We start from the raw sequence: 26,230 nt of genomic DNA, 5'->3' as shown, positions 1-26,230 counted from the left end.
TAATATAAATGCTTTACTATTTGAAAATTGGCATTATAATAAGGAGATACTTAAAAAGGTAAAGGTTCTCCCGCACATACGTGCTAGTCATTTCCGACTCTAGGGGCCGGTGCTCATCTCCGTTTCAAAGCCGAAGAGCCAGTGCTTGTCCGAGGATGTCTCCGTGGTCATGTGGCCGGCATGACTAGATGCCGAAGGCGCACAGAATGCTGTTACCTTCCCACCGTAGTGGTCCCTATTTTTCTACTTGCATTTTTACATGCTTTCGAACTACTAGGTTGGCAGAAGCTGGGACGAGTAACAGGCGCTCACTCTGCTACGTGGCACTTGGGATTCAACCCGCCAAACTGCCGATCTTCTGATCGACAAGCTCAGCGTCCTAACCCACTGAGCCACCACGTCCCTTAGGAGATACTTGGAAGGCTGCAAAATGGGACAGACATGGACTACTTATTTTTGAGCAACCCCTCTTGACTATGAGTGCAGCTTAAAGGAGACTTTCTTATTGGGATGCTGCAAATACATCTCTGATGATTTCTGGTCTGCTCCCCAAAGAAAATAAGCAGAGTTTCCGTCACATCTTCACGGTCATCATCCTAATTCCCCCCCCAACCATATTCTATGGACACACTTGCTATGGGGCCAGAAAAGAGTAATTCTGGAAGATGAACTCCCAATATAACTATAAGGCATCAGAATGGAAATCTCTGCTTATTATTGTTTTTTACTGAATAGACTGGGACAAATGAAATGATTTTGTGTTAATTTATGGTTCGTTTTTAATAGAGAGTGGAAAGAAGATCTCCTGCAGGAAGCTTGCCGTTTGCTGGCTGAGGAGATGAATCTTTCCCCTTCAGTCCCAGGCGGCATGGTGGATTTCCGTCGAACTCTCGTGCTCAGCTTTTTCTTTAAGTTCTACCTCACAGTGCTTCAGAAACGAAGTGTAGAAATGAATGGCAATGTGAGTTCTTCTGTCTTCTTGATGGGATAAGGGTTCAGCAGTTTCATATGGCTATCTATATGCAAGCTCCATATGGCTTTTGGTATCTTTTTACATTTTGATTGTAATGTTCTTATGCACATTAAGAGATATATTAAAAATACATTTGCCTTTGCATAAGAGAAATGAAATTAAAATCAGATTCTATCTCTATTTTTGCAGAATAATTTGAGCAATTTGGTCCCCTCCACATATGCTAGTGCTACTGAATTATTTAATAAGGATCCTGTTAGCAACGTCCAGCTTTTTCAAGTGAGTAAGAGCAAAATCCAGTCTGTGTTTTCCATTTGTTTTATTGCCTCTAATCTCAGTTCTTGGAAATGTTCTTGGCTTACCTTGAACTAACCCTTATTCTGATTTTTGCTTTGTTTTTTTTTTTAAATTAATTAATTACAGGAGATGTCTGTCCTAATAGGACCTCTTCCTTTCAGGTAGAAGGAATAGTCCTATATTTGATGTGCTAAATGCTGTTCCCCTACTTGCTTTATTGCTGCTAGTAGAATTTTAACTTTTTGAATGAGGCAATGTTTGTAGGGTATTGATGCCAGTATTTAATCAGCAGTGAAAGTACACCCTTTGCTTTTCTCATAGGAAGTGCCTATTGAGCAATCCATTGAGGACACAGTGGGACGACCCCTGGTGCATTTGTCAGCTGCCAAGCAGGCAAGCGGAGAGGCAGTCTACTGTGATGACATCCCTTCTTATGCAAATGAACTCTACCTAACCCTGGTTACCAGCACCAAAGCCCATGCTAAAATTATGTAAGTTCTGTTTCCATGACAGACACCATTACTTATTAAATGATACAGGCCACAGTTATTATGATGTGGATGTGGGCTTTTGTGGATTTTACATTATAAAGGCCCCGAGGAGAGGCTATAGTCCACCTCCTTTCAGCCATCTAGTATAATATGTAACTTATTTGTGCCACTGGAACTTGTGTAATTCTTACAGCTGACAGCATGCTTGGAAGGTGCAAACTAGCTTTAGAATGTTGGCCACTTTTTCTTGGAGAGTGTTTGAGAACCGTGTGTATGTATAGATTTAATTTCTAGATCCCCAATCTAGAAAAATCCCTTGGTTGCCTTTCTTTGAATCTCTTCTTCTTTCAACAAAGAAAGGATCCTGTTAGCAACGTCCAGCTTTTTCAAGTGAGTAAGAACAAAAACCAGTTTGTGTTTTCCATTTGTTTTATTGCCTCTCATCTCAGTTCTCAGTTCTCGGAAATGTTCTTGCCTGAGCATTAGGCCCAGAAGCAGACACAATGCTCAAAAGGAGGGTTGTTCAATGCAGAATAAAATAGAACTATTACTTCATGTTTTGGGAATAAATGAGGCCAAAACTTGTACTGGCAGACATACACCTAAATCTACTGGGAATAATTCTACTGTGCTACTCTTTTCTTTCAGTTCCATTGATACCACAGAGGCTCAGAATGTACCTGGCTTTGTGTGTTTTGTCTCTGATCAGGATATTCCAGGAAGTAACACTTCTGGAATTCTTAATGATGAAACCATCTTTGCAAAAGACATTGTACGTAATTATTTTCATCTACAAATTGTTGTATTAATCTCAGAAAGCACTAAAGTGGGGCAATCAACTCACTTGCATTATAACTCAATAACCACACCCCTTTGGTTCATTCCTAGATGTGTTTTATAAAGTACATTTCATACTCTTCACTTTGGTTTGAATTGGTGTTATGTGTTAGAGTGACAACTGGCAGATGTACCACCGTCCTCTATGAAAATTGTATCTGTATGTGTTCCGATACAATAGTAAATGTATATGTTTTATGGAGTGACATATCAAATTATGAGATGCCATTTCATACATATGAACTCCTTAAAATGCCCTTTTGGTAGATATGAGGGGGCAGCCCATAGATTTGGTAATGAATGCAGCTTAATGTGTATGGAGAGGAATACCTTATACCAGCACCAATTGAACATAGTTCTCACTGAACTCACTGGGATCAAATATAATCACATACATTTGTCTGTGCTCTATCATTTCTCATTCAGTTTCATGACAGAGAATTTGCTTTTAAAACCTTTCAAAACAGAAGAGTATGATATTCTTCCTCTGATTTAGTTACAAGATAGCAAGATATGTGTGGGAATATCCTGTCTTTCACTGTAGAATTCTTCCTTTCCCAGTACTCTGATGTCCTTGACTATCCACAGTTCAGTGAAATACCAAGGAAAAATATTGTATGGGAATTTTAAGTACTAGAGACACCATCACTTCTGAAGGGAAGGCTTGTCCCTGAAAAACTATAGGAAGAGTTCTCTTCCTACAGGGAATGTTGGAGAAATTGCCTGTTCAATTACTCTGCTCACAAATTTAATTGACAATTTTGAAAATCCGTTTGTGCCCAGACTAGCTGTTGTCCAATAGTATGTCTACATTCAGAAGGTTTGTCCTCTTTATATAAAGTTGGGTTTCAAAAATAAATATATCCATTTAAGAGAGAATTTTTATAAAATGTTTTATAGATGGCATTTAGATCCCAAAAAAATTAGCAAGTATGTATCCGAACTACCAGCCTAAATGTTGGAGGTGTGGTGGTGAAGATGCAACGTATTTTCATATATGGTGGACCCGTAAAAAGGTTAAAGCTTTCTGGATCAAAATTTGGTGGAATATGCAGAAGATATTTAAGAGAAGGATAAAGTTTTGTCCGCAATTGTTCTTACTGGGTATTATTACTGACACTACTGTTGTGGACACTAAGTTGATGTTGAATTTAATTACGGCAGCAAGACTTTTAGTAGGGCAATATTGGAAGAAGGAAGAACTGCCGACTATAGAAGAATGGACTCTAAAAGTTTCCAACCTGGCGGAAATGGCAAAGATCTCAGCGTACTTGAAAGACCATTCGCAACAGAGATATATTGTGGAAAAAATGGATTGATTACATCCAGAATAAATATGGGACTAAAAAGTTTCATTTAGCATTTGAATAAGTATTGATGTGATATTTATATTGCTTGTAGTCATTTTACAAGAGTTAAAGTGCGATAGACTTAATAACTTATTGTCATTAGCATATGGTAGATTATGATTGTTTTTACTTTTATACCTTGTATTTAGCTCTGGGAAGTCGGGGAGGGGAGAAGGGGAGGGAGGGAGGGTTGGGCTGGGTTGGGAAGGGGGGAGGGGGTTGGGAGGGGTTTTGTTTTGTTAAAGATAAAATGTATTGAAAAACTTTTCAATAAAAAAAATAAAAATAAATATATCCAAATTAAAATATTACTAAATCAGTTAAAATTTGCAAACTTGCTGAATAAACTGAAGGGTTTTTTCCACTCACAGGTGACATGTGTTGGGCACATTATTGGTGCAGTATTGGCAGATACACAGGAACATTCCCGAAGAGCTGCTAAAGCAGTGAAGATCACATATGAAGAGCTTACACCAATTATCACTATCCAGGTGAGACAGTGACACAAAGTGACATATATCTTGATTTCAAGGTCCTGACTGAGTAAGCTTAGTTCTTGATTTATTTTTTTAGAAAGATGAATTTGAAAGTAACTTCTCTGGTTTCTGTTACTGTAGTTCTGAGATGGATATGTGAAAATTATCTGTACTTGTTTCTACACCTATTTGTTGTGATCATTGTTTGTATGAATCAGGGTCATGGGCAACAGACTTAGTGCATGTAAAACCACTTTTTCTTTTGCAAATTAGTCCCAACCAAGAAATGGTCATGCACACACTTGCTTTTACTTATATAGAGTAAATTTTGAAGTTTGTAATTAGGGCTGAGCAAATATTTTTCCATTTAGGGTTGTATTCACTTAGGGCAGGGTTGGGGAACCTTGGCTCTTTTATGACTTGTGGACTTCAACTCCCAGAATTCCTGAGTCAGCATGGCTAGTTCAAGAATTCTGGGTATTGGAGTCCACAAGTCATAAAAGAGCCAAGGTTGCCTACCCCTGACATAGGGGTAATTTTCGTTGGCTGTATAAAGGAGGTGAAGAAATTAGTAGGTAGTGGTATCTGATCTCTCTCTATTTGATATCCTTCTTTTCTACTTTGGACCCGTCCCTTGCTGTTATCCATCTCCTTGGACAGACAGCTTCTGACATTGTTCTGAGGGCCATGTCAGCTTATGTTGATGGCTGCCTGAGGCCTTTAGGTTGCAGATTTTTCAGCCCAGGACAAATAGAAAGAAAGTTGTTGAAACTAGAGCATAGTAGAGAATAGGAAATTCTAATGAAATAGATAATGGTAGGTATTATCTGCCAATGATTTTTTTCTACATAAGGTGCGGAAGCTCTGTCTTTAACTGTACCTTTCATTCAAAAGGCGATGCAGATTACCTAACAGTACATAACATTGGTTCAACTTAGCTAAGCTGGCCGGTGTATCTGTGTGTATATATATATACTGTATATATAGAGAAGGAAGCTTCCTGTATATATAAGAAGGAAGCTGAAGCCACCAGCCTGATGATGACGGATGGGATTTTGTCGAAACGTTGCTCTTACACCTTCAACTCTACATGGGAAAAAACCCGAATGACCAAAGATCCACATACAAACACCCGCGAAAACCTCAGAAAACATATATATATATATATATATATATATATATATATATATATATATATATATATATATATATATATATATAGTAAAGGTAAAGGTTCCCCCGCACATGCGTGCTAGTCGTTTCCAACTCTAGGGGCCGGTGCTCATCTCCGTTTCAAAGCCGAAGAGCCAGCGCTTGTCCGAGGACGTCTCCGTGGTCATGTGGCTGGCATGACTAGACGCCAAAGGCGCACGGAACTTTGGTCATTCAGGTTTTTTCCCCGTGTAGAATTGAAGGTGTAGGAGCAACGTTTCGACGGAATCCCATCCGTCATCCTCAGGCTGGTGGCTTCAGCTTCCTTCTTCTGGGAGAAGCATGTGGTAGTATATATATATGTCTCTGTGTGTACACACATGTTCATTTAAATGTGTTTGTGTTCTCCTATAATTTGCACAGGAAGCCATTGAGAAAGAGTCTTTTTTTAAGACTGACAGGAAGATTGAAAAAGGAAATGTCCAGAAAGGTTTTGAAGAGGCCGATCACATTGTGGAAGGTAAGCTTGCTCATTTCTTTCTGTTTCTTTTTGGTTTGTATAACAAAGGTTTATTTTAAAGCATTGACTGTATGAATAACATATTTGCATTGACCTTGGGGTTCTGCATTGGACAATACATTTGAAATGGACAATCTTTTAAAGTTCCTCTTGTTTTGTCATTGGTTTTTTCCAGCTTCCCTACACTGTCTATCCATATCAGAGTAAAAATAGAAAGTTTCTTTGCTACTGAGATGGTTTGATGTTAAGAACACACGACAATCCTTTTTTGTAACTAACAGCAACTAACAGCATGGTGGAATCTTGATAGGGTAAAATCTTGAATAAACTATATTTCCTGGATTCTGCACCCACAGTTACTAATGGGGGAAAAGGAGTACGACAAGGGAGAAAAATCTTCTTTTTCTTTGTTAAGAGGAGCAAATGAGATGCAAGCTGCCATTTGGCAAGGTGCATTGAGAAGCACTGGTTTTCCCCCCAGGTGATTGGACTCTAAGAACTCAAGCAGTGAAGATCAGCAGTAGGACTCTGAACTCCATAAGCTTGAATCAGAGTCATTATTGTATAAATTCACACATCACCCCTGAAAAACCTGTTTTGAATTTAATGTATTATTTGATTTGGAAATCCTTTCTTTCCATTTTCCTTAGGGGAGATGTACATCGGTGGCCAGGAACATTTTTATCTGGAGACTCACTGCACAATTGCTGTACCAAAAGGAGAAGATGGAGAAATGGAACTCTTTGTATCCACCCAAAACTTAACAAAGACACAGGTCAGCCAGTCTCTTGATAAGCTTTGATCTTGATAGCTTTTAGAGAATGCAGTTAGTTTTGCTACCAAGAATAACATCATCATCATCATCATCATCATCATCATCACCACCATCATCGTTGTTGTTGTTATTTGACTAGGGATTTAATTAAGAGTTGAGGAGGGATTTTCCTCTAGAATGCAATAAGGAAGTCAGTGGTTACATTCTACATTCCTGTCCTTGCTAATCTGATTCATGATAAGCTCTTCTTCCCCTGCTTAGTTAGTATTGTTTTATTCTTCAGTTTTAATAATCTATTATTTGATTTCTATTCAGTTTGCATACAAATAGTTTATATAAAAATGCTGTGAATGATGTTGAAGAGGTGCTTTGCTTTATTGAAACTTTAAGAGAGGTCACCCTTCCACCAGTGGAATAGAGTAACAATGATGTTGCACATCAAAAACACCAATGTGATTTTGTGTACAGCTCAGCTGTACACAAGGCAAAGCACGTTGCTAAGGACATGGAGGTCATCTTTGGCATGTGAGAACCAAGAAACTCCATTCGAGTTTCTGATATTCCCTGATGTGCCTCATTTACTCAGCTATAGAACTTGCATAAGTGCTAAACTTACTTATGGAATTATATGGCCAATTAGTAAATTACTGTAGCATGAAGTCAATTTTGTCTTTACCTGAAAGGAAAATGATTCTGGTTTAACACATTCCAAAAAAAGATTAGACAGAAGAAAGATTCTAAACACAAACAAAAGTCTTGAATAGTCCTTTCACAGTTCTATTTTATCAACAAAGATTGACTGCTACCACTGAAACCAATCCTGGATACTTTATAATCTGAATGTAACCAAGTTGTGTATGTTTTTGCATATATCTGCATCTATATATATAAAGTACTTTCTCATACACAAACTAACTTCTAACATGTGCATTCAGGAATTCACACTCTCCCATCAAGAAACTGAAAATCTGACCACAGGAAACGTAAATCTATGCATGCTTAGATAATCCATTCATTCATTGATAATAAATCTCAATAAATTCAATAATTCTCCCTGTTTACAAATAGGTGTAGGCTACCTCTATGCTGGGAATGGCGTTATTTAGCTTATTTTCTCTTTTTACAAGCATTTATGTGCAGAAAGAGAACTATTTCAATGTAGGCTGATACATGGTTGAATTATTTTAAATTATTATTTTAGGATCTTGTTGCTACCGCTTTAGGAGTTCCAGCTAATCGAATTCTGGTTCGTGTGAAGAGAATGGGAGGAGGATTTGGAGGGAAAGAATCCAGAAGCATTATCTTGTCTACAGTTGTTGCAGTAGCTGCTGCTAAGTAAGTTGTAATGAATGGCCCCTCAGTGTGGTTACTTCAGGTTTTAATGTGAAGTGAAAGTTTCTGTTTCATATGGAGAATCAAGAAAACAGATTTGTTTGTGGTCCAGAAACACTACATGTCCTTTTCTAGGGTGATTGCTCTCCTCTGTTTGTCACATAGAAATGCAAAATTCTACTATAATTTGGAAATGGCTGCCACCTTCAACATCATGCTGGGGAGACTTACCTTCATTGCCTATTTGTAGATTTATATTATATTATACTGTTTGGCGCCTTTTAGAATTAGATTCACAAATGTCAAAAGAAAGTCCTTTTCAGTACCAGCTCTCTTGTGCTTTATTTAATTTTTTTTTGGACACTAGGCACAAAGACTTTATTTTTTTCCCTTCCTGGTCTTTTCAATTATGTGATGATCTCTCTATTTCTGTTTTTTTTTTAAACTTAACTTGCTTTTAGAAAATATGGGTGGGACTTGTAATAGCTTTGTGGGGATCTATGTGTGCTCTATAGCTGAGGGAATGCCAGAATAGGAAAGGTTTATTCACAAACACAAAGCACTTAGAAAAGATCCTCAGAGAATTTATATTCTCTGATATAAATTGTTACTGTGACACCATTGCAGTAGGTTCACTCTCAGCCTAATTCTACAGGACTGGCTGCCCAGTACGATGCATGCTTGATCGAGATGAAGACATGTTGATTTCTGGTGGAAGGCACCCATTTTGGGCACAGTATAAGGTAAATAAAAATTAATATGACTATTAAAAAGATTGAGTGAAACAGTGCACTGTTCAGTCCATATTGTGGAGCAAGTAATATAATATAAAAAATCATATCTAATATGTTCCTTAATCCTTCCACCTCCCATTTTTCCGAGGTGGATTGGACTGAGAGAGAGTGACAGGCCCAGAGTTAAACAGATGTCTTTCACAACTAAGACAGGACTGGAACTCGTGCCTTAACCATTAGACAATTAGCTAGAAATTGTCTTTTTTTGTGTAAAAAATAGTCCTCTAATAATAGCTTTCATGAAAGCCTGCCTTTCAAAACTAAATAGCTCAGTTAAATGAATATCAGAATATCTGTAACTGGAATAATTGCATTCTACAAAATAGTTATTTTTCTGCTTTTTCCAGGTTGGCTTTAAGCAAAATGGAAGGATTACTAGCCTAGATGCATCATATTACAGCAATGGAGGAAATTCTATTGATCTTTCCCATGGGGTGAGTGGAAAGCAATGTCTACTCTGATTCATTTGAACCAACTTCAGGAGTTGTAGCAACGAACAAGCTTTTTGAATTCTTTGTCTGGTAGAATAGGGAAATAGCAAGGATAGCTTAAATTAGAATAGAAACAATGATAACTATAATGCATACAAGGGCAAAATGACACTAATCAGAAAATCAGATATTGAGGGGACTTGACCCCTAAATTGGGTCTAATGTAACATATCAAGAAAAGCTCAATATTATTTATTTGGTTTCCAGAGGTCAGTGATATCAGAAATCCACATAGATTTTGGGAATCCAGGCTAGGCTTCTTGTGATGCAAACCTCCAAAATTGCTTAAGATTAAAAAGTGAAGAGAGTGCTTGAGACTTATAAATGCTCACCAATAAAGTTATGTTGAAATAGTAAGTTTGATTTAACTTTGAAGCTCTTTTTTGCATGCATGACTTCATACGTTTTTATGTACAGTATGAGGAAAATATTTAGTTTGTAACTATTGGTGCAGGAATGACAGCAAGAAAAACAAAACAAAAACCAAGCCCCACCCCTCACACAATTTATTTATTTATTTAAATTGATTCCCCAGGTTATGGACAGAGCTGTGCTTCACATGGACAATTCCTACAACATCCCAAATATCAGAGGCATCGGTGTCGTCTGTAAAACGAATCTGGCCTCCAACACAGCCTTCCGTGGATTTGGGGGTCCCCAGGGAATGATGGCTGCTGAATGCTGGATGAGCGAGATAGCCTTGAAGTGTGGGCTGCCAGCAGAAGAGGTATGCGCTCACCGAGATATAATTTTGCAAAAAGCAAGTTACAATACTCTCATCATTACTTGTACCTATCAGAACTTTCAGTTTCCATTTATGTGAAAGCAGTGGGCCATAATTTCTTTCTTGGAGTTGGTGCATCCTTTTGGCCTGAAAGAAAAGGATCAAATTGGATACCCTTCCCTCTTCATCTGTATGGCCAGCATTTCTGGTGAAAGGCTGGTGCCAGCTCTCTCCTTTATGTTTTTCTTTTTGAATTCCAAACATTTATTTACTCTTCATATCTTTGCAGTGTTCTTGGACTAAGACTAGATCTCAGGCATTCTGTGGACACCATCTCCTTATCCCCTGTCTGTTATAACTTGGTCAGCACTATTTTCACCTGGCTTTGAGTGCATACATTATTCATGTAGTTCCACTGAGCCCGATTTCATCATTGATGCTGATAATCGGATTGTTTCATTAACTGGATGTAAACATCTTATTAGGCACCATGGCAATTGTGTTTTGCTCAAGAAGTTCTACTTCAGATTAGAGTTCAATATGTTGCTAAAGCTCTGCTTGTTTGTTTAAAAGATCCCAGTTATTTTAAAACTGAAGTCTGTCCATTTCTCTTTTGTTCTTAAAAGGTACGAAAAATCAATCTGTATAATGAAGGAGATTTAACTCATTTTGACCAAAAGCTTGAGGGGTTCAACTTGAAACGATGTTGGGAAGAGTGCCTTGCAAAATCGAACTATCATTCCAGAAGAATAGCCATTGAGAAGTTCAACCAGTGAGTATCTTATTTTTTAAAGATAATTTCTGATTTTACTGTCATGGTTCCGACAGATGAAACCCTTCAAAGAACTTCAAGGCATTGTTTACCTTAAAGAATCTTTATTTGAGTAGTATAGTATTAGCACTAACATATTCCAAGCCAAAACTGAGTTCCCCTCCCCTGAGCACATAGTATCAAAGCACAATTCCCTCCTCCAATTAACAGTCATAAATCAAATTCTCCAATTAGTTTGAAATGCAGGCTTCCCCTCCAGTTCTCCAGCCCGCCAATTCTTATCATCTCTTATTTCAATAACTTTGGTTCTCACACTAGGTTCAGTATTGTTATGTCTAGCTAAACTCTCATGCACATTCCTCCCCCCAGCATCATCTAACTCTAAGAGTAAAACATCAGAAGAAAATGGTTGTATCTCCATCTGTTGTCAAAGCAAAAACATCCGATGTTAGTAGTGTTGACATTTACTGCAAATTGGAATAATCTCATATGGATTATTTTCATTCTAAAGATTGCCATGTAGCAGCATTATACCCAGTTGTCTGAAATACATTCTCTGCTAATTGAAGTGAATAGATTTGGCAGAAGAATGTATGGACCTCTGTCAAAATTGTAATTTCATTGGTGTTTTATGTTACTGCATTATTCCTGAAACATGCTTTATTGCCACCATTACTGTAAGGCTAATTAATAAGGCAATTCAGGCTATTTCTGTGTATTATGCATGCATTTATATAGCTAGATAACAACAAATATCTATTTCAGGCCACTTTAAAGTATTTCTTCCAGATTTTATTCACATATACACACGAATGACAGAAAAATATGACATTCAAAAAAGATAAGAATACATTTGGGACAAAAAACGTGGAGGAGCATTATCACATTGCATTGTCTTGAGTTGTTCAGAAATATTTTTTTGGGGTGTGTCATAGAACTGGGCCACCCCTTTCATTAAATGCTATAAACAGACTGGAGTAGCTGTTAAAGTGATTCACAGAGAAACTTCCCACAGCTTTCTCAATCATTTTTTTTTATTGTTTGAAGGACAAGGCTGGATTCATATGGATTCTTATGACCAGTAGCTGAAGACTGGAGAGGGAGTATGCAGAGGGCTAGCACACTGGCACTAAGGAAGCAATGTACAACTACTGTAGAAAATTTATTGTATTATTAGTACCAGATGTCCTTGAATTTAGTCTTGTATTTGAGACTAAAGACAAGTTATTATCTCCCTCAAGCAGCTAGCTTTTATGGGTTTGATCATTAGGGAATCACTCCCACTGTGGGCTTAAAATAAAATATCATAGATCAAGTGAGATAAGCTGCATTGGTTTATTACTCCAGTTCTCTATGAAATGCTGACAGAAGCCTTCAAAAATTCAGAGATAAAAAGAAAAATAAATCAAGGTCAAATGCAAAGGAAAAAAAGGGGGGGGAACCCCTGTGGTATTTAAATGCAGTGCAAATGTATATATTTAGATTTGTACACAATCTGTTTTAAACTTTAGACGAATCCTTTTGAACATTATATTCAATACTACAAGGCTGCCCTCAGTAATAATGTTTCTTATTTATAAAAAAAATTAGTGACTGGATGCTAGATTTGTTTTGCAAAATAATGTCTTGTTTGGAAGAATGCATTTGGAAAGGCATGGCAATCTGATACTCTTCTGTTTTCCCAGGCAGAATCGCTGGAAGAAGAGGGGCATGGCCATTATTCCCACCAAGTTTGGGATCAGCTTCACTGTTCCTTTTCTGAATCAGGTTGGCAAGCATCCTTTTTTTTTTAAACTCAGATAGCCTATGGGCTTCTAGTGCCCTTCTTCATTTAAAAATAGAATTCCCATGCTTCGTGTGTTTTCAGACTTTGGAAATAGGTTTTTTTAAAATAGAGATTGCACCAAACTTGTACAGTTATATTAGGACAGATTCTATATGAACTTCAAAATGACTAGATGTCAGCTGAGGGCAGCAATTATCTTTATGATCTCATTTTCCAAAGTGCTGGACCAAAACGTTGAGTTTTCTGGTTGAAGCAAAAGATACTGCTACCTGCCCCAGATGGCACTACGTCAGCACTAATGTAAGGACAACATGCTCCATCATACCTGACAGCAGCAGACAAGAAGCATGGTATTTTTCATACTTCTGTCTGCCAACACCTAGCTGCTGTTCCCTGCCCAACTTTCTGCTGCTCTGTCTACTAACTGAAGGGACCGGCTCACTTTGCCTGCTCATAATTCAGATCTTTATAAACTAATAGCATGTTGATTTGTGTAAAAAATATTTTCTTTAGCTTCAGATGAATATGAAACAATTTCTGTCAGCTACACGACTAATAAATTCTGAAAACATGGGGATCTATATTTATATAGTTCCACCTCGCTATACATTGTGGTTTGGATTCAGTAATGAGGTGTCTGGTCATTCATAAGTAGAATATGATTCTCTGCAACAAGGAAGCCTTCACCTATAGATTGAATTTCACATAGGTTTCAGCCCTGATAGTGCTCTATAAATAAAATATGGTTGTATATCTGTTTGTATGTATGCTTCTTCTATGTACTGTATGTTTATATAGTCTGGATGAAGATTGGATGTGCTACATATGATTAAATTCCATGGATGTGCTACATATGATTAAATTCCATGGAGCTACTAACATTAGTAATTTGGCATCAGTTCGATTGATTCCTAATGAAAGCATATGAAAGATGGAAGACTATAGTTAAAAATGTGCCCTAGAGACAACAATATTTCAAACAGATCTTAACAGTTTATTTCTCTATTTTTGGTGATAGGCTGGTGCATTGTTACATGTTTACACTGATGGTTCAGTGTTGCTCACACATGGTGGGACTGAGATGGGTCAAGGTCTGCACACCAAGATGATTCAGGTAAATTAGGAACTAAGGAAACAGCTATCCATAAAGTTATATTTCTTTCGGTTGTGGCCAGTCTAACATTTAACAATGAATCCAATGTTCTCTTTGTAGGTTGCCAGCAAGACTCTGGGAATCCCTACCTTTAAGATCCATATAAGTGAGACAAGCACTAACACGGTGCCAAATGCATCACCAACAGCTGCTTCTGTCAGTGCTGATATCAATGGGATGGCTGTTTTTGTAAGGAATATTACTTATACACAATTTTGTAGTTATCAGTTTGTAGCAGTCACCCCTACAATTGACTTGGCTGTCCCCCCCTAGTAATCACAAAAAGCTGTTATCAATACAATGTTTAATGTAAAAGGAAATGGTTAAATAAATGATGGAATTCCATTATCTATATGCTGGTGGGAAAATCCTTTGTCTTAGACCCTTAAATTCTACTGCTGATCAAAATAGCAGCATTAGGAATGATAATAACTGGTCATTAAGCTTTAGTGATGCTTAATTTGAGATAAACAATGATATAATAATAGACTCTAAACTATCTCTGGGATACCTTTCCATAACCTGTGATCTGCCAGATGTGTTGTATCAGATTCTAATTTTTAGCTTCCACGGCCAAAATTCCACATTAGAAAAGTTTGACTTATACAATCATTGCTGTTAGCACAAGTCTGTCTAGCTTGGGAGTTCAAGAAACAGTTTATCTAATTTGCACTATAAAAGTGGGCATTCTGAGAATCTCTTAGCAGATTTTGTTTTAGGACAACAGTATATGAGAATTGCTGCTTCAAAAATGCCCGACACGGCAATTTTAGATCTAAAGCAGATAATTATATTTTTATTCATTTGAGGTCAGTTTCAGACAAATAAAACGATATAGACTTAACTGCAATCTGCAGGCACAGTAGAGATCATCTTTGTAACAAAATGTTTTTTGTTTTGGATTATTTTTTAGAACGCTTGCCAGACCATCTTAAAACGATTGGAGCCATTCAGATGTGCTAACCCAAAAGGATCATGGCAAGATTGGGTAAGTTTTCATTTGGTGCAAGTTAAAGATTTGGAAGTATAGCATAAATTTATTTATTTATTTATTTATTTATTTATTTATTTATTTATTTATTTATTTATTTATTGAACTTATATACCGCCCTTCTCCCGTAGGACCCAGGGCGGTTCACAAGGCAATTAAAACAACATTACAATACAAAAAGTTAATAACAATTAAAATAGATTAAATTATCCTTGATTAAAAATCTAAAACCCCTATAACTCTGATTAAAAAACCCAATTACAATAAGTTAAAAATTAAAAATTCTCAGTCCTGGCCGGAAAGCTCAAAGAGCCAAGTCTTCAGGTCCCGGCGGAACAAACGAAAATCAGGGGCAGTCCTGAGCTCTACGGGTAACTGGTTCCAAAAGGCAGGTGCACCCTGAGAAGGCCCTCCCTGTGGGAGCGCACAGGACGAAGGGAACTTGATGCCTATATACTATTCCTTTTTTTGTTTTTTGTAAATTCTAATTAGCCTTCCCCCATGCTATTTTTTCTTAACTGCTTCATATTTCATTATATTGTTGCCATATCTCATTTTGATTCTACATTAATGTTGTTTTGCAGCTTTACTCAAACTGGGGCATCTTCCAGAATAAATGGAGCTTTGTGGGAGGCAACTACTACCATTTCCTAGCTCTAATGTTGACAGATCATGTCATTGTGGTCTGTACAGGATGTGCCCTATTCAAGGAGTGGTGGTGATAAAAGTGTCCTGTTTTGTATTTTTATCTGAAACAGGATGGTAATCAAGCTTGATTCCTGGTGATATATCCATGCAGATTCCTGGGTGTTCCTGCCTTTCAGTTGTAGTGAGATGAGTGGCAAACAAATTTAATAAATACCTAATTAAATCCCTAAGTCCAGCCTATAGCTCTGGACTTTCCAAATGGCCCCCCACCCATGTACTTATAAAAGCTATTTCAGCATAGATTGCTGTATCAGACGTGTTTGGTTTGATGTTGCCATCTAGTTGGTCTAAAGCATGTAAAAATATCAATGCAGAATAAGGCTGCCCATAGTTTTAAGTTGGCAAATATAAAAGCACAATTACAAGCCCTTTTAATATTTAGCAATGCAATCCTGTACATTTCAATTCAGGAGGAAATTCCATTTAGTTCTGTGGGATACCCTTCTAGATAAGGAGAAACATTGGCAATATAGACTTGTAGTCTTTCGGATGCTGTTCCCAGCATTTTTCCACATTCACTGCATGTACCTGGAATTGGAGATGAGCAATAATCAAAATATCAGATTGCAGTCTCATATAGTCTTTGCTCAATGCTGATTTTGGGCGAAGGTCTATTGTGTTTTTAAAGTTGAACATTACGAGTTGAGAGGAAGTTTTTTTAAATGTTTTGTTGATAATGTTTGCCTTATGAATACTTGTGCTACTCAATGAAACATTTCCATTCCACTCAGGAAATTATAATTATTCCAGATTAAGAAAAGCCCAACAAAATTTTATATGGTTTTTTTCACTAGGTGTTAGCAGCTTATCATGATTGTGTGAGTTTATCAGCTACAGGATTTTATAGGTGAGTGAAACTATCAGAGAGAAGATCTGCAAAACGTCATCAGGTTTGGAATTTGGGTATTATTTCTGCTGTTGGGGATTTAGATATAAGCTAATTTCATAAAATGGGTTTACAATACAGAAGATGCGACAGAAATGTCTCTTATCAGCATTCTACTAAGATAATAGGCTTGTTAACTCCACTTTTTTTTTTAAATCCCAGACTGCAGTCTTGTCTTGAGTCATGATATGTGCATGCTCTAATAATTCATAAGAATTAGAGAGAACAGCTAAATGTTTTTGTGGCTGGGTGCCAGAGGTCAAGGAGGAAGAGTGCTGTAACAAAGAAATAGAATAAGTGCAGATTATTTCATGGAATAACTGAAGCAATTCTTCTGCTCTGCCCTCTCAGAATGTTACCTCCAGATTTTGGGGACCAGGTTGGAAGTGCAACTGTCTTGATTTCAGTCCCCTCGATTAATAAGATTTAAGATTTAAGATTTATTGAGATTTTTATACCGCCCTTCTCCCAAAGGGACTCAGGGCGGTTCACAGGGCATAAATATAAACAACAGTACAAACATTAAAAGATAATTAAATTAATGCCCAAGTTAAAACCAGAATAATAAAACAAACCTATAAAAAAACCCAAGTACCCCCATCAGGCCAGACCCGCTAGTTCGAATAAATGGGTCTTCAACCCGCGACGGAAGGATCGGAGGTCTGATGCCATCCGGAGCTCAACCGGCAGTTGGTTCCATAACGCCGGAGCACCCACAGAGAAGGCCCTCCCCCTGGGGGCCACCAGTCGACATTCCCTGACAGGAGGCACCCTGAGGAGGCCCTCTCTGTGGGCGCGCACAGGGCGGAGGGGAGTCGACGCCGGCAGCAGGTGGTCCTCGAGGTATCGCGGACCCATGCCATGTAGGGACTTAAAGATCATAACCAAAACCTTGAACCTTACCCGGAAGACAATTGGTAACCAATGCAGCTCACGGAGCAAAGGTGTAACATGGGAGTACCGGGAAACTCCCAAGACAACTCTCGCGGCCGCATTCTGTACCAGTTGGAGCCTCCGAGTAGTCTTCAAGGGAAGTCCCATGTAGAGAGCGTTACAGTAGTCTAGGTGAGAGGTCACGAGCGCATGAGTGACCGTACACAAGGCCTCCCGGTCCAGATAGGGCCACAACTGGCGCACCAGGCGAACCTGGGCAAAAGCCCCCCTAGTCACGGCCACTATGTGATCCTCCAAAGTGAGTCGTGAATCTAGGAGGACTCCCAAGTTGCGAGCCCTATCCACAAGGGGTAAAAGCTCACCCCCCATAGAAAGAGGTGGAACATCCCAGGTGTCTCGGGAAGCCGGAATGTACAGCCACTCAGTCTTGTCAGGGTTGAGTTGAAGTCTGTTCCTCCCCATCCAGACCCGAACCGCCTCCAGGCAACGGGACATCACAGCGAGGGCATCACTGGGGTGGTTTGGGGTCGAAATAAAAAGTTGGGTATCATCAGCATATTGATGATACCCAACTCCAAAACCACGAATGATCTCACCCAGCGGTTTCATATAGATGTTGAACAGGAGAGGCAAGAGGACCGACCCCTGAGGAACTCCACAAGCGAGAGTCCTAGGGGTCGACCTCTGCCCCCCTGCCAACACCGACTGCGAGCGTCCCAGGAGATAGGAGGAGAACCACTGAAAAACCATGCCTCCCACTCCCAATCCCCTGAGACGCTGCAGCAGGATACCATGGTCGATGGTATCGAAAGCCGCCGAGAGGTCTAATAGGACTAGGACAGAGGAATACCCCCTATCCCGAGCCCTCCAGAGATCATTCACCAGAGCGACCAATGCCGTCTCCGTGCTGTGCCCGGGCCTGAAACCCGATTGGTAAGGGTCCAGATAATCCGCTTCATCCAGGACCAGAGGGAGCTGATGCGCCACCACACTCTCAACAAGAATCATGGTTGGATCTTCAGAATTCCCTATATTGCTTCACTTTATTAATTTTCAGATATTCTGACCTAACAACGTTAGACTAAATCACAATCAATGATTTCACTGCAGTGATAATAAAATCTGTGCATGCATATTAATACATCCTTCATGCCATCTCCTTCTGGGGTCAGCAACAATGTGTAGAAAAATGAGAAATAGTAGCTCAAAGAGATTAAAGCTATCGTAAACAAAAGAAAATGAAATGTAGCTAATCTAGTTTACACCCACACTATATGCTATATTTCTCCATCTCTTTTTATTCTTGCAAACCAACCTTGCCTTGACCATGTCCATACATTAGTTTATGCATTGCCTTTTATACCTTACAATCTCTCTGATGATTTTATATTTTCCTCTTTTTGTTCCCTCTCTGTTAAGAATTCCTAATGTTGGCTATGACTTCTCGAAGAATGCAGGAAAGCCTTTCCATTACTTCTCCTATGGTGTTGCTTGTTCTGAGGTTGAGATAGATTGTCTGACTGGTGACCATAAGGTAAGCAGAGTTACTAAATAGTTAAAAGCACTTCTTCATTTTCATGTAAGGAGGGACATTCTATAATAATTAGGAGTGTATTTAATGGATAAGATACTCTTGGTTTTAGATTCATTCTGTGAACTTCAGTAAATCTTTTGCTCTGTGCTTATTTTTTTTACTAGGTTTATATAGTTGTTGTTTTTTTTAAAAAATCATTTGGTGGATTCATCTGGGTATGAAATTGGTATAATCACTTCCAAATTTGTGGTGGAATTTTTATAATCTTTTAAATAATTTTTATAATCTTTTATATCTATATTTTGTTTTAATCATTAATTTCATAGTGATGATAGATTACCACAACTGTGAAGGTCATCATGACACTTAACTCCAAAGGGCTGCAGCGTTAAGCAATGAATTCTATAATTAGGATAGCTTTTTAAATTATCAAGTACTGTGTTGTGTTATATTGTATTGTATTGTGTTGCATTGTGTTGTGCATTACATTGCATTGAGATCTTTAAGGCACACTGTCAACATCAATATCTAGGAGTTTTGACCTGGATAGTTCCAGCTCAGATAAAAACTTAATCTTCCATGAAACATATGAATAAAAACTTCAAGTCAAATGTGATTCATATTTAGTTAGTAATATGTGGTTAGCCTTGTGTTTACTGAACCTTTACTTGTTTTGATATTTAGAATCTTCACACTGATGTTGTGATGGATGTTGGCACCAGCCTGAATCCAGCTATAGATATAGGGCAGGTAAGCAGTGCAAGTTGTTTGTACTCTGTGAAGCAAAAATAGATGTGTATACAAACAGACAGATTAAAATGGTTAATAATCAGCAAAAGGCTTGATAAACAGGAGCAGTACTATGAACTCTTTTAACACAGGGAACTGTTAATTGCTAATTTATTATCAGTTTGGGTTAGCCTTCAAGTGTTTTGCACATGACATATATCTTTATGCCAGCTGGAAAATGGAAAATGGTTTGTTCATTACAGTGTAGATTCATTTCAGACAATGCTCACATGTTTTGGAGAAACTGAACTTTCTATTTTAACCTGTGTTGCAATTCATCTAAATTACTACATTCAGATATGTAGCCAACTATGAGTACTATCAACAAAATATCATGCTACAAACCCATTAGGGTCCCCAACCCCTGGGCCACTACTGGGCTAGGACCCACTTGAATCGGGGCCATACAAATGGGAGGGGGGGAAGCGTGCACATGCACACATCTCCACTTGCATGAGCAGTGGGTGCTTGGACTCACGCGTGAAGCTCCATTTGCTCAAGAGCGGCAGGTGCACACTCCAACCACTCACAGGGAACCATCCCCTCTCCCTCTCCTCGCCAGTCCCCCAAGCCGGAAAGGTTGGGGACCACATATTTACACATATACAGTAGTACAGTTGAATACATACATACTTGAGCTGCCAAACCTTCAATATGTGCTAATATTAAAACTGGTACTGGTTAACATTTAACTTTGTTACATTATTATATTAGGTACACTCTGAACCTCATCTGCAGATGTTTTTCTTGTAAATAAGAACGGTTCACAAGGAATTTTACATTTTTGTTTCATAATGTTCTTAACTACACATTAACATTGCTTTTTTATCTACAGTATGACATTAACCATTTTTTGGTTTAATAGCAATGTCTTAGCATGAGTCTCAGGCTCCTCATCCACTTCACCTGTTTCTACAAGAGATCACAGTTTTTAATGCATATTATCTATGATTTTGGGAAACAAGCCACCTTCAAAATTTACAAACGTGACTTAGTTTTCTAAATAACTACAATGATTAAGAATAGATACATTCTGGAAAGTTTGGAAACAAGCCCCATTCAGGTTCCACTTGAATTGGAGCATTTACTATGCATTTGATGTTTTCTGCTAACATTACTCAAATAACAAGTTTCCTTTTAATACTCGCAAATTTGATGTTAATGTCTGCAGGAGGAATGTATATGCATGAAAGACAAAATATGTTTTAGTCAGGATCATGCAAACATTTACTCTGTATGTGCAAAAGTGCAAAATGGACTTCCTTGGAGCATGTAGATACCAGGATGGAGGCCAACCTTATCATAATAAAAGGCGGGGTGGTAGTATCTGAATAGCTTACTGAAAAAGCACTTCAGACCAGAGTCAGCATCTGCACAGACCAATTGGTTCTGCCTTTTGTGGCCATACCTGAGACGAGGACCAATGAAGTTTGGCATTTATTGCTAATGCAGTTCAGTATACTGTCCAAAAACTGTCAGGACCCACCCCAAACCACGTCTCAGGAAGACAAAAACTCTTGGAGTCAGTTCTAGTCCAAAAGGAATCTTTACTAGGACATGCTTGGTTGTGGGAATACAAGACAGGACTTAGTATTGTTTTACAGATTGAAATTTTATAAAGGGTACCCAGTTCAACCCCCCCTCCCTCAACCCCATTTGGTCAGCCTCCATCCTTCTACTTTGTGTCAACCCTTTCGTGGGGGGAAAAAAAGGAACTTTGAATCTTTATGGTTATTGCCTTCTTCCTCTCCCCCTCCCTTTTGATCCCCCTAGTTCAAAAGGTTTCCTTGGTCTTTGAAATAACCTAAGGCAGGCTGAATCCACATATGCTCCTCCTTCCTCAGGAGATGGCAGAATCCGTATGGGGGGGGTTAATGTTTTAAACATACATTTATGAATGTGAGATAAATGGATTCTGACAATCATACAGTACCAGGCTCCAGAGAGTACAGTACCAGCCGCGAGAGTTGTATTGGGAGTTTCCCAATACTCCCATGTCACACCTTTGCTCCGCGAGCTGCATTGGCTACCAGTTGTCTTCCGGGTGAGGTTCAAGGTGTTAGTAATGACCTACAAAGCCCTTCATGGCATGGGTCCGGAATACCTTGGGGAGCACCTGCAGCCGGCGTCAACTTCCCTCCGCCCAGTACGCTCCCACAGAGAGGGCCTCCTCAGGGTGCCACCGGTCAAAGAATGCCAACTGGTGGCCCCCAGGGGGAGGGCGTTCTCTGTGGGTGCACCGGATTTATGGAACCATCTTCCGGTCGAGCTCCGGATGGCGCCCGATCTCCGCTCCTTCCGGCGCGATCTTAAAACCCATCTCTTTAAACAAGCTGGCCTGGCCTGATGGGACGGGGTGGGATTTTTATAAATGAACTTCTATTTTTAATCTGTATTAATTTATTATGGGCATTGTTTAATCACGTTTTAATAACTTTTAATTTTTGTATCTAGTTTTTATGTATTGCCCTGTTCACCGCCCTGAGTCCTCCGGGAGAAGGGCGGTATATAAATTAAATTAATAAATAAATAATAAATAAATAAATCATTGCTTACAAACAGACGGTAAAGCAATATATTTGTTATAATTTTATTAGTTAATTTGCCACTCATTTAAGCAATAATCATGTCATGCAATTTATATAAATGTCTGCAAACACTGTTTTTCTTAATCACTAAATAATTGCAATCTGGCTCTGAAGTCTTTGGACTGAGCAGTTTTCTTAGTTTGGTGATGATGTTTACACGCAGTCTTAATGAACCCAGTGGGCCTATTCCCAAGAACATGGGAATAGGATTGCAGTTATAATTAAGCATTTAGGAAGCTGGCCTAAGTGTGTCTGCAGAAACCTGTACAATATTTGGTTTTTAAATCTTTCAGTGGTTACCAAGGGATGGGGAAGAGAAAAGAAAAGAACAAATTTGGACTTGATTTATTTTTTTCAGATTGAGGGAGCATTTGTCCAAGGAATTGGGCTGTTTACCCTGGAGGAACTACGCTATTCTCCAGAAGGCAGTTTGTATACCCGGGGGCCTGGAATGTACAAGATCCCTGCATTTGGTGACATTCCATCAGAGTTCCATGTTTCTCTTCTCCGGGATTGTCCAAATAGCAAAGCCATTTATTCATCTAAGGTAAATATCTCATTGGGAAATAAATTTCTCCATTTGTCAATTAACTTATTAAGCATATATGCAAGGCAGAACACTGTTCTCATGTCTTCTGTATATCAGATATTTCATAACAATTAGCAACCTTGCTTTGCTTGCTTCAGTCAGTAGCCAGAATACAATCAAGTATACTTTAGGTGATGAATATCTCTGGATTAATTCTATGCTGCGTTGAAGAATATCTTTCTTGCTCCCTTTCATTTTATGATTCTGTTTTATTCTTTTATTCTTTCTTTCCACACACCATTCTAAAACAGTGTAGTATTTATAGGATAGGCCAATGCTGAGTCAGAACTTAGCTGGAGCATCAAAGCATAATGATTTTTATACTATTACCCTGAGGAATGTAAATATTATGTGTTAACAACTCTATTTATCTCTTCCATATTATCCTGCCTTACCTTAAAACATTTTAATGACCTTACTGTAGAATGAACTGAAATTGCTCCTTTTGTTTACTGGGTATAGAAAATTTATTGTATTGTAAATGTTTCTCCACTAATTAAGTACTCTTTGGCTGAATGCACAGATCACTTTAAATCCTAAATGCAGCTTAACAAAATACTGTAAATAGCAGCTAAACAATACTATGGCTCAATATGATGAGCAGGTTCACACAACATGCTGAATCACTTACAATTCCATTTGAGCTAATGCATTTTACATACCTAATTTCTCTAATTAAACATTATACAAGATTGATAATGTCAGTACTTTATTAGTCCTGGAGTTATTCCCTAACAGACAGATATAGTCTTCTTCAGGCACTCCTTCCTATACAATTAGAAGTCTGTAATAGTGAAAGTGGATACATTGTTGCCTCCATCATATTGGAGTTATTCAATTGTGATGGTTCACAAGTTAGCTGATGATGTCAAATAAGAGAGCATAACGTGGAATACAACATACAAATTATGCACAAAAGATACATTTTTCCACCACTGTACCTAGTAATTCCACAGTATGTGGTGCAGTGAAATTGTGAATGGATACATTATATGATATGTAAATCTTGTTAGATGCTGAAAATACGTTTTTGATGGAAGATTGCATGGCCTTTTGCCCTTTCATCTCCACAGGCTGTGGGTGAGCCTCCATTGTTCTTAGCAGCCTCCGTATTTTATGCTATCAAAGATGCAATTGTCTCTGCAAGGGAAGAATCTGGATTGAAAGGAATATTCAGATTAGATAGTCCAGCTACTCCAGAAAGAATACGCAATGCTTGTGTTGATTCCTTCACGAAACTGGTAAGTTAATTTATCTCCTATTCTCCTCTGCAAATATAATTAGTTAAGCATTAGATCAACAGGAACAAGGACCCAGCTTTGAATTGGTAAAGGCTTTCCCAAACACTTGGTAACCACAACATTCCACAATTTTATGGTGCTTTTCAAGGATTCAAAATTTATGATCTTGAAATCTTCCTGGCAAACTAGATCTCCTTGCGAGTCCATGGGAGAAGCAAGATTTAAACAAAGATTTCTGAGGTGAACTTTAGTCTTTTAGCTGGTACACTAAAGAACACTGTTTCTAAAATAAGTCTTTTAGAAGTTGCCCATGCAGTCAAGTATATTAAGGAAAAGTCCATCAAAATGCAGATTTTAATGAAAATAATGCACCATGATATATTATATTACAAAAATGATTTGCAAAACTTTAAACATTGGGTACAATCCTGCCAAGACTGAGTGGCTGTGCATATCGGCATCTCGGGTTAACCAGACTATTCCACCTTTAACGATGGGGGATGAGGTGTTACCCCCCGTTGATAGGGCTCGCAACTTGGGCGTCCTCCTGGATTCACAGGTCAATTTTGAAGACCGTGACCAGGGGGGCTTTTGCCCAGGTTCGCCTGGTGTGCCAGTTGCGACCCTACCTGGACCGAGATGCCCTACGCACAGTCACTCATGCGCTCGTGACCTCCCATTTAGACTACTGCAACGCTCTCTACATGGGGCTGCCCTTGAGGACCACTCGGAGGCTTCAGCTGGTGCAGAATGCGGCCGCACGAGTTGTGATGGGGGTTTCCCGATACTCCCATGTAACACCTCTACTCCGCGAGCTGCATTGGCTCCCGGTTGCCCTCTGGGTGAGATTCAAGGTGCTGGTGATGACCTATAAAGCCCTAAATGGCTTGGGTCCAGGACATCTGAGGGAACACCTGCTGCCAGCATCAAGTTCCCTTCATCCAGTGTGCTCCCACAGGGAGGGTCTTCTCAGGGTGCCGCCGGTAAAAGATTGCCGGCGGATAACACCCAGGGGGAGGGCCTTCTCTGTGGGTGCGCCTGCCCTCTGGAACCAGCTGCCCATGGAGCTTAGGACTGCCCCTGACCTCCGTTCATTACACCGGGACCTGAAGACCTGGCTCTTCGAGCTCTCTGGCCCAGGCTGAGAATTTTAATTTTAATTGGGGTTTTTATTTTTTTCAGGGATTGATTTAATATTTTTTAATTGTTTTTAACTTTTTGTATCGATCTTTGTTTTAAATACCCTGTAAACCGCCCTGAGTCCTTCGGGAAAGGGCGGTATATAAATCCAATTAAATAAATAAATAAATAAATAAATAAATAAATAAATAAATAAATAAATAAATAAATAAATAAATAAATAAATAAATAAATAAATACAATTGCAAACAAAACTACACATGTTTGGAGAAGTGTATTCCTAAATTTATGCAATTGTTAGTGCAACTTTTTGTAATAGTTTCATGACTGATGAATTGAATTCAAGATAGCTGCAGAAACTATTAAGATAAAACAAAATTAATATCTTTCCTCACCCTTAAAAATGACTCTTGACCCATGAAGTCCAGTGTTATTGATTCAGGACTTCAGGACTTCAAGTAGAAGCTATTTTCAGCCCTACTTGGAAACACAAAAATTTGAAGCATCTATAATTTGTTCTCATCCCATTTTTTTTCCTTTTAGTGTCCGCCTGCTGAACCAGGAACTTTCAAACCATGGTCTGTGAGCGCGTGAATGAAGACATCTCTAGAAATTAGCTCCAGGACCAACAAAGCAGTACCTCTAAGCTGAAATTAGAACTGTATTCTGTGTCTACTTTACTGATTGAGAAAGCTTTATAATGTAATTGTGGATATTGATCAAGAAAATGTTATTGTTGATAAATTATTGCAGATGTTATGTGTAACAACAAAAATGCAGCTTTAGCTGATTTGATGCAGTGGATTAATCATCATCATAACATCTAATTTCTTCTTAATTTTTTGGATGGATCACTTAAGATGGTAAGACAGTCAGGAGAGGCCACTGTTTCCTTTTCCTTTTGTGTACTAAGAAGGAGAGAGGTAGTTTAATGGCTAACAGAGGCAC

The 26,230-nt window shown here is 38.6% G+C and overlaps 1 protein-coding gene across 1 annotated transcript in view; it reads left to right on the top strand.

Moving 5' to 3' along the window:
- The window catches only part of XDH (xanthine dehydrogenase), a gene marked incomplete at both ends in the record, with an annotated part of 57,465 nt that extends 31,589 nt beyond the window's left edge, over positions 1–25,876 (top strand). The window contains 22 exons of the mRNA XM_081312765.1: positions 787–961; positions 1,163–1,252; positions 1,592–1,761; positions 2,410–2,533; positions 4,319–4,438; positions 5,999–6,095; positions 6,746–6,870; positions 8,072–8,205; positions 8,858–8,945; positions 9,344–9,430; positions 10,023–10,214; positions 10,838–10,983; positions 12,669–12,750; positions 13,788–13,883; positions 13,983–14,111; positions 14,836–14,910; positions 16,416–16,468; positions 18,821–18,935; positions 19,620–19,685; positions 22,671–22,859; positions 23,975–24,142; positions 25,826–25,876. Of these exons, the coding sequence (XP_081168891.1) occupies positions 787–961; positions 1,163–1,252; positions 1,592–1,761; positions 2,410–2,533; positions 4,319–4,438; positions 5,999–6,095; positions 6,746–6,870; positions 8,072–8,205; positions 8,858–8,945; positions 9,344–9,430; positions 10,023–10,214; positions 10,838–10,983; positions 12,669–12,750; positions 13,788–13,883; positions 13,983–14,111; positions 14,836–14,910; positions 16,416–16,468; positions 18,821–18,935; positions 19,620–19,685; positions 22,671–22,859; positions 23,975–24,142; positions 25,826–25,876 (2,572 nt within the window). The remainder of the gene's footprint in view (positions 1–786; positions 962–1,162; positions 1,253–1,591; positions 1,762–2,409; positions 2,534–4,318; positions 4,439–5,998; positions 6,096–6,745; positions 6,871–8,071; positions 8,206–8,857; positions 8,946–9,343; positions 9,431–10,022; positions 10,215–10,837; positions 10,984–12,668; positions 12,751–13,787; positions 13,884–13,982; positions 14,112–14,835; positions 14,911–16,415; positions 16,469–18,820; positions 18,936–19,619; positions 19,686–22,670; positions 22,860–23,974; positions 24,143–25,825) is intronic.
- Positions 25,877–26,230: the final 354 nt, after the last annotated feature.

Source organism: Vipera berus, assembly GCF_964194415.1.
Source record: "Vipera berus genome assembly, chromosome: 1".
NCBI lineage: Eukaryota > Metazoa > Chordata > Lepidosauria > Squamata > Viperidae > Vipera > Vipera berus.
The sequence above is the reverse complement of the archived record's forward strand: the minus strand, read 5'-3'. Positions and strand labels throughout refer to the sequence as shown.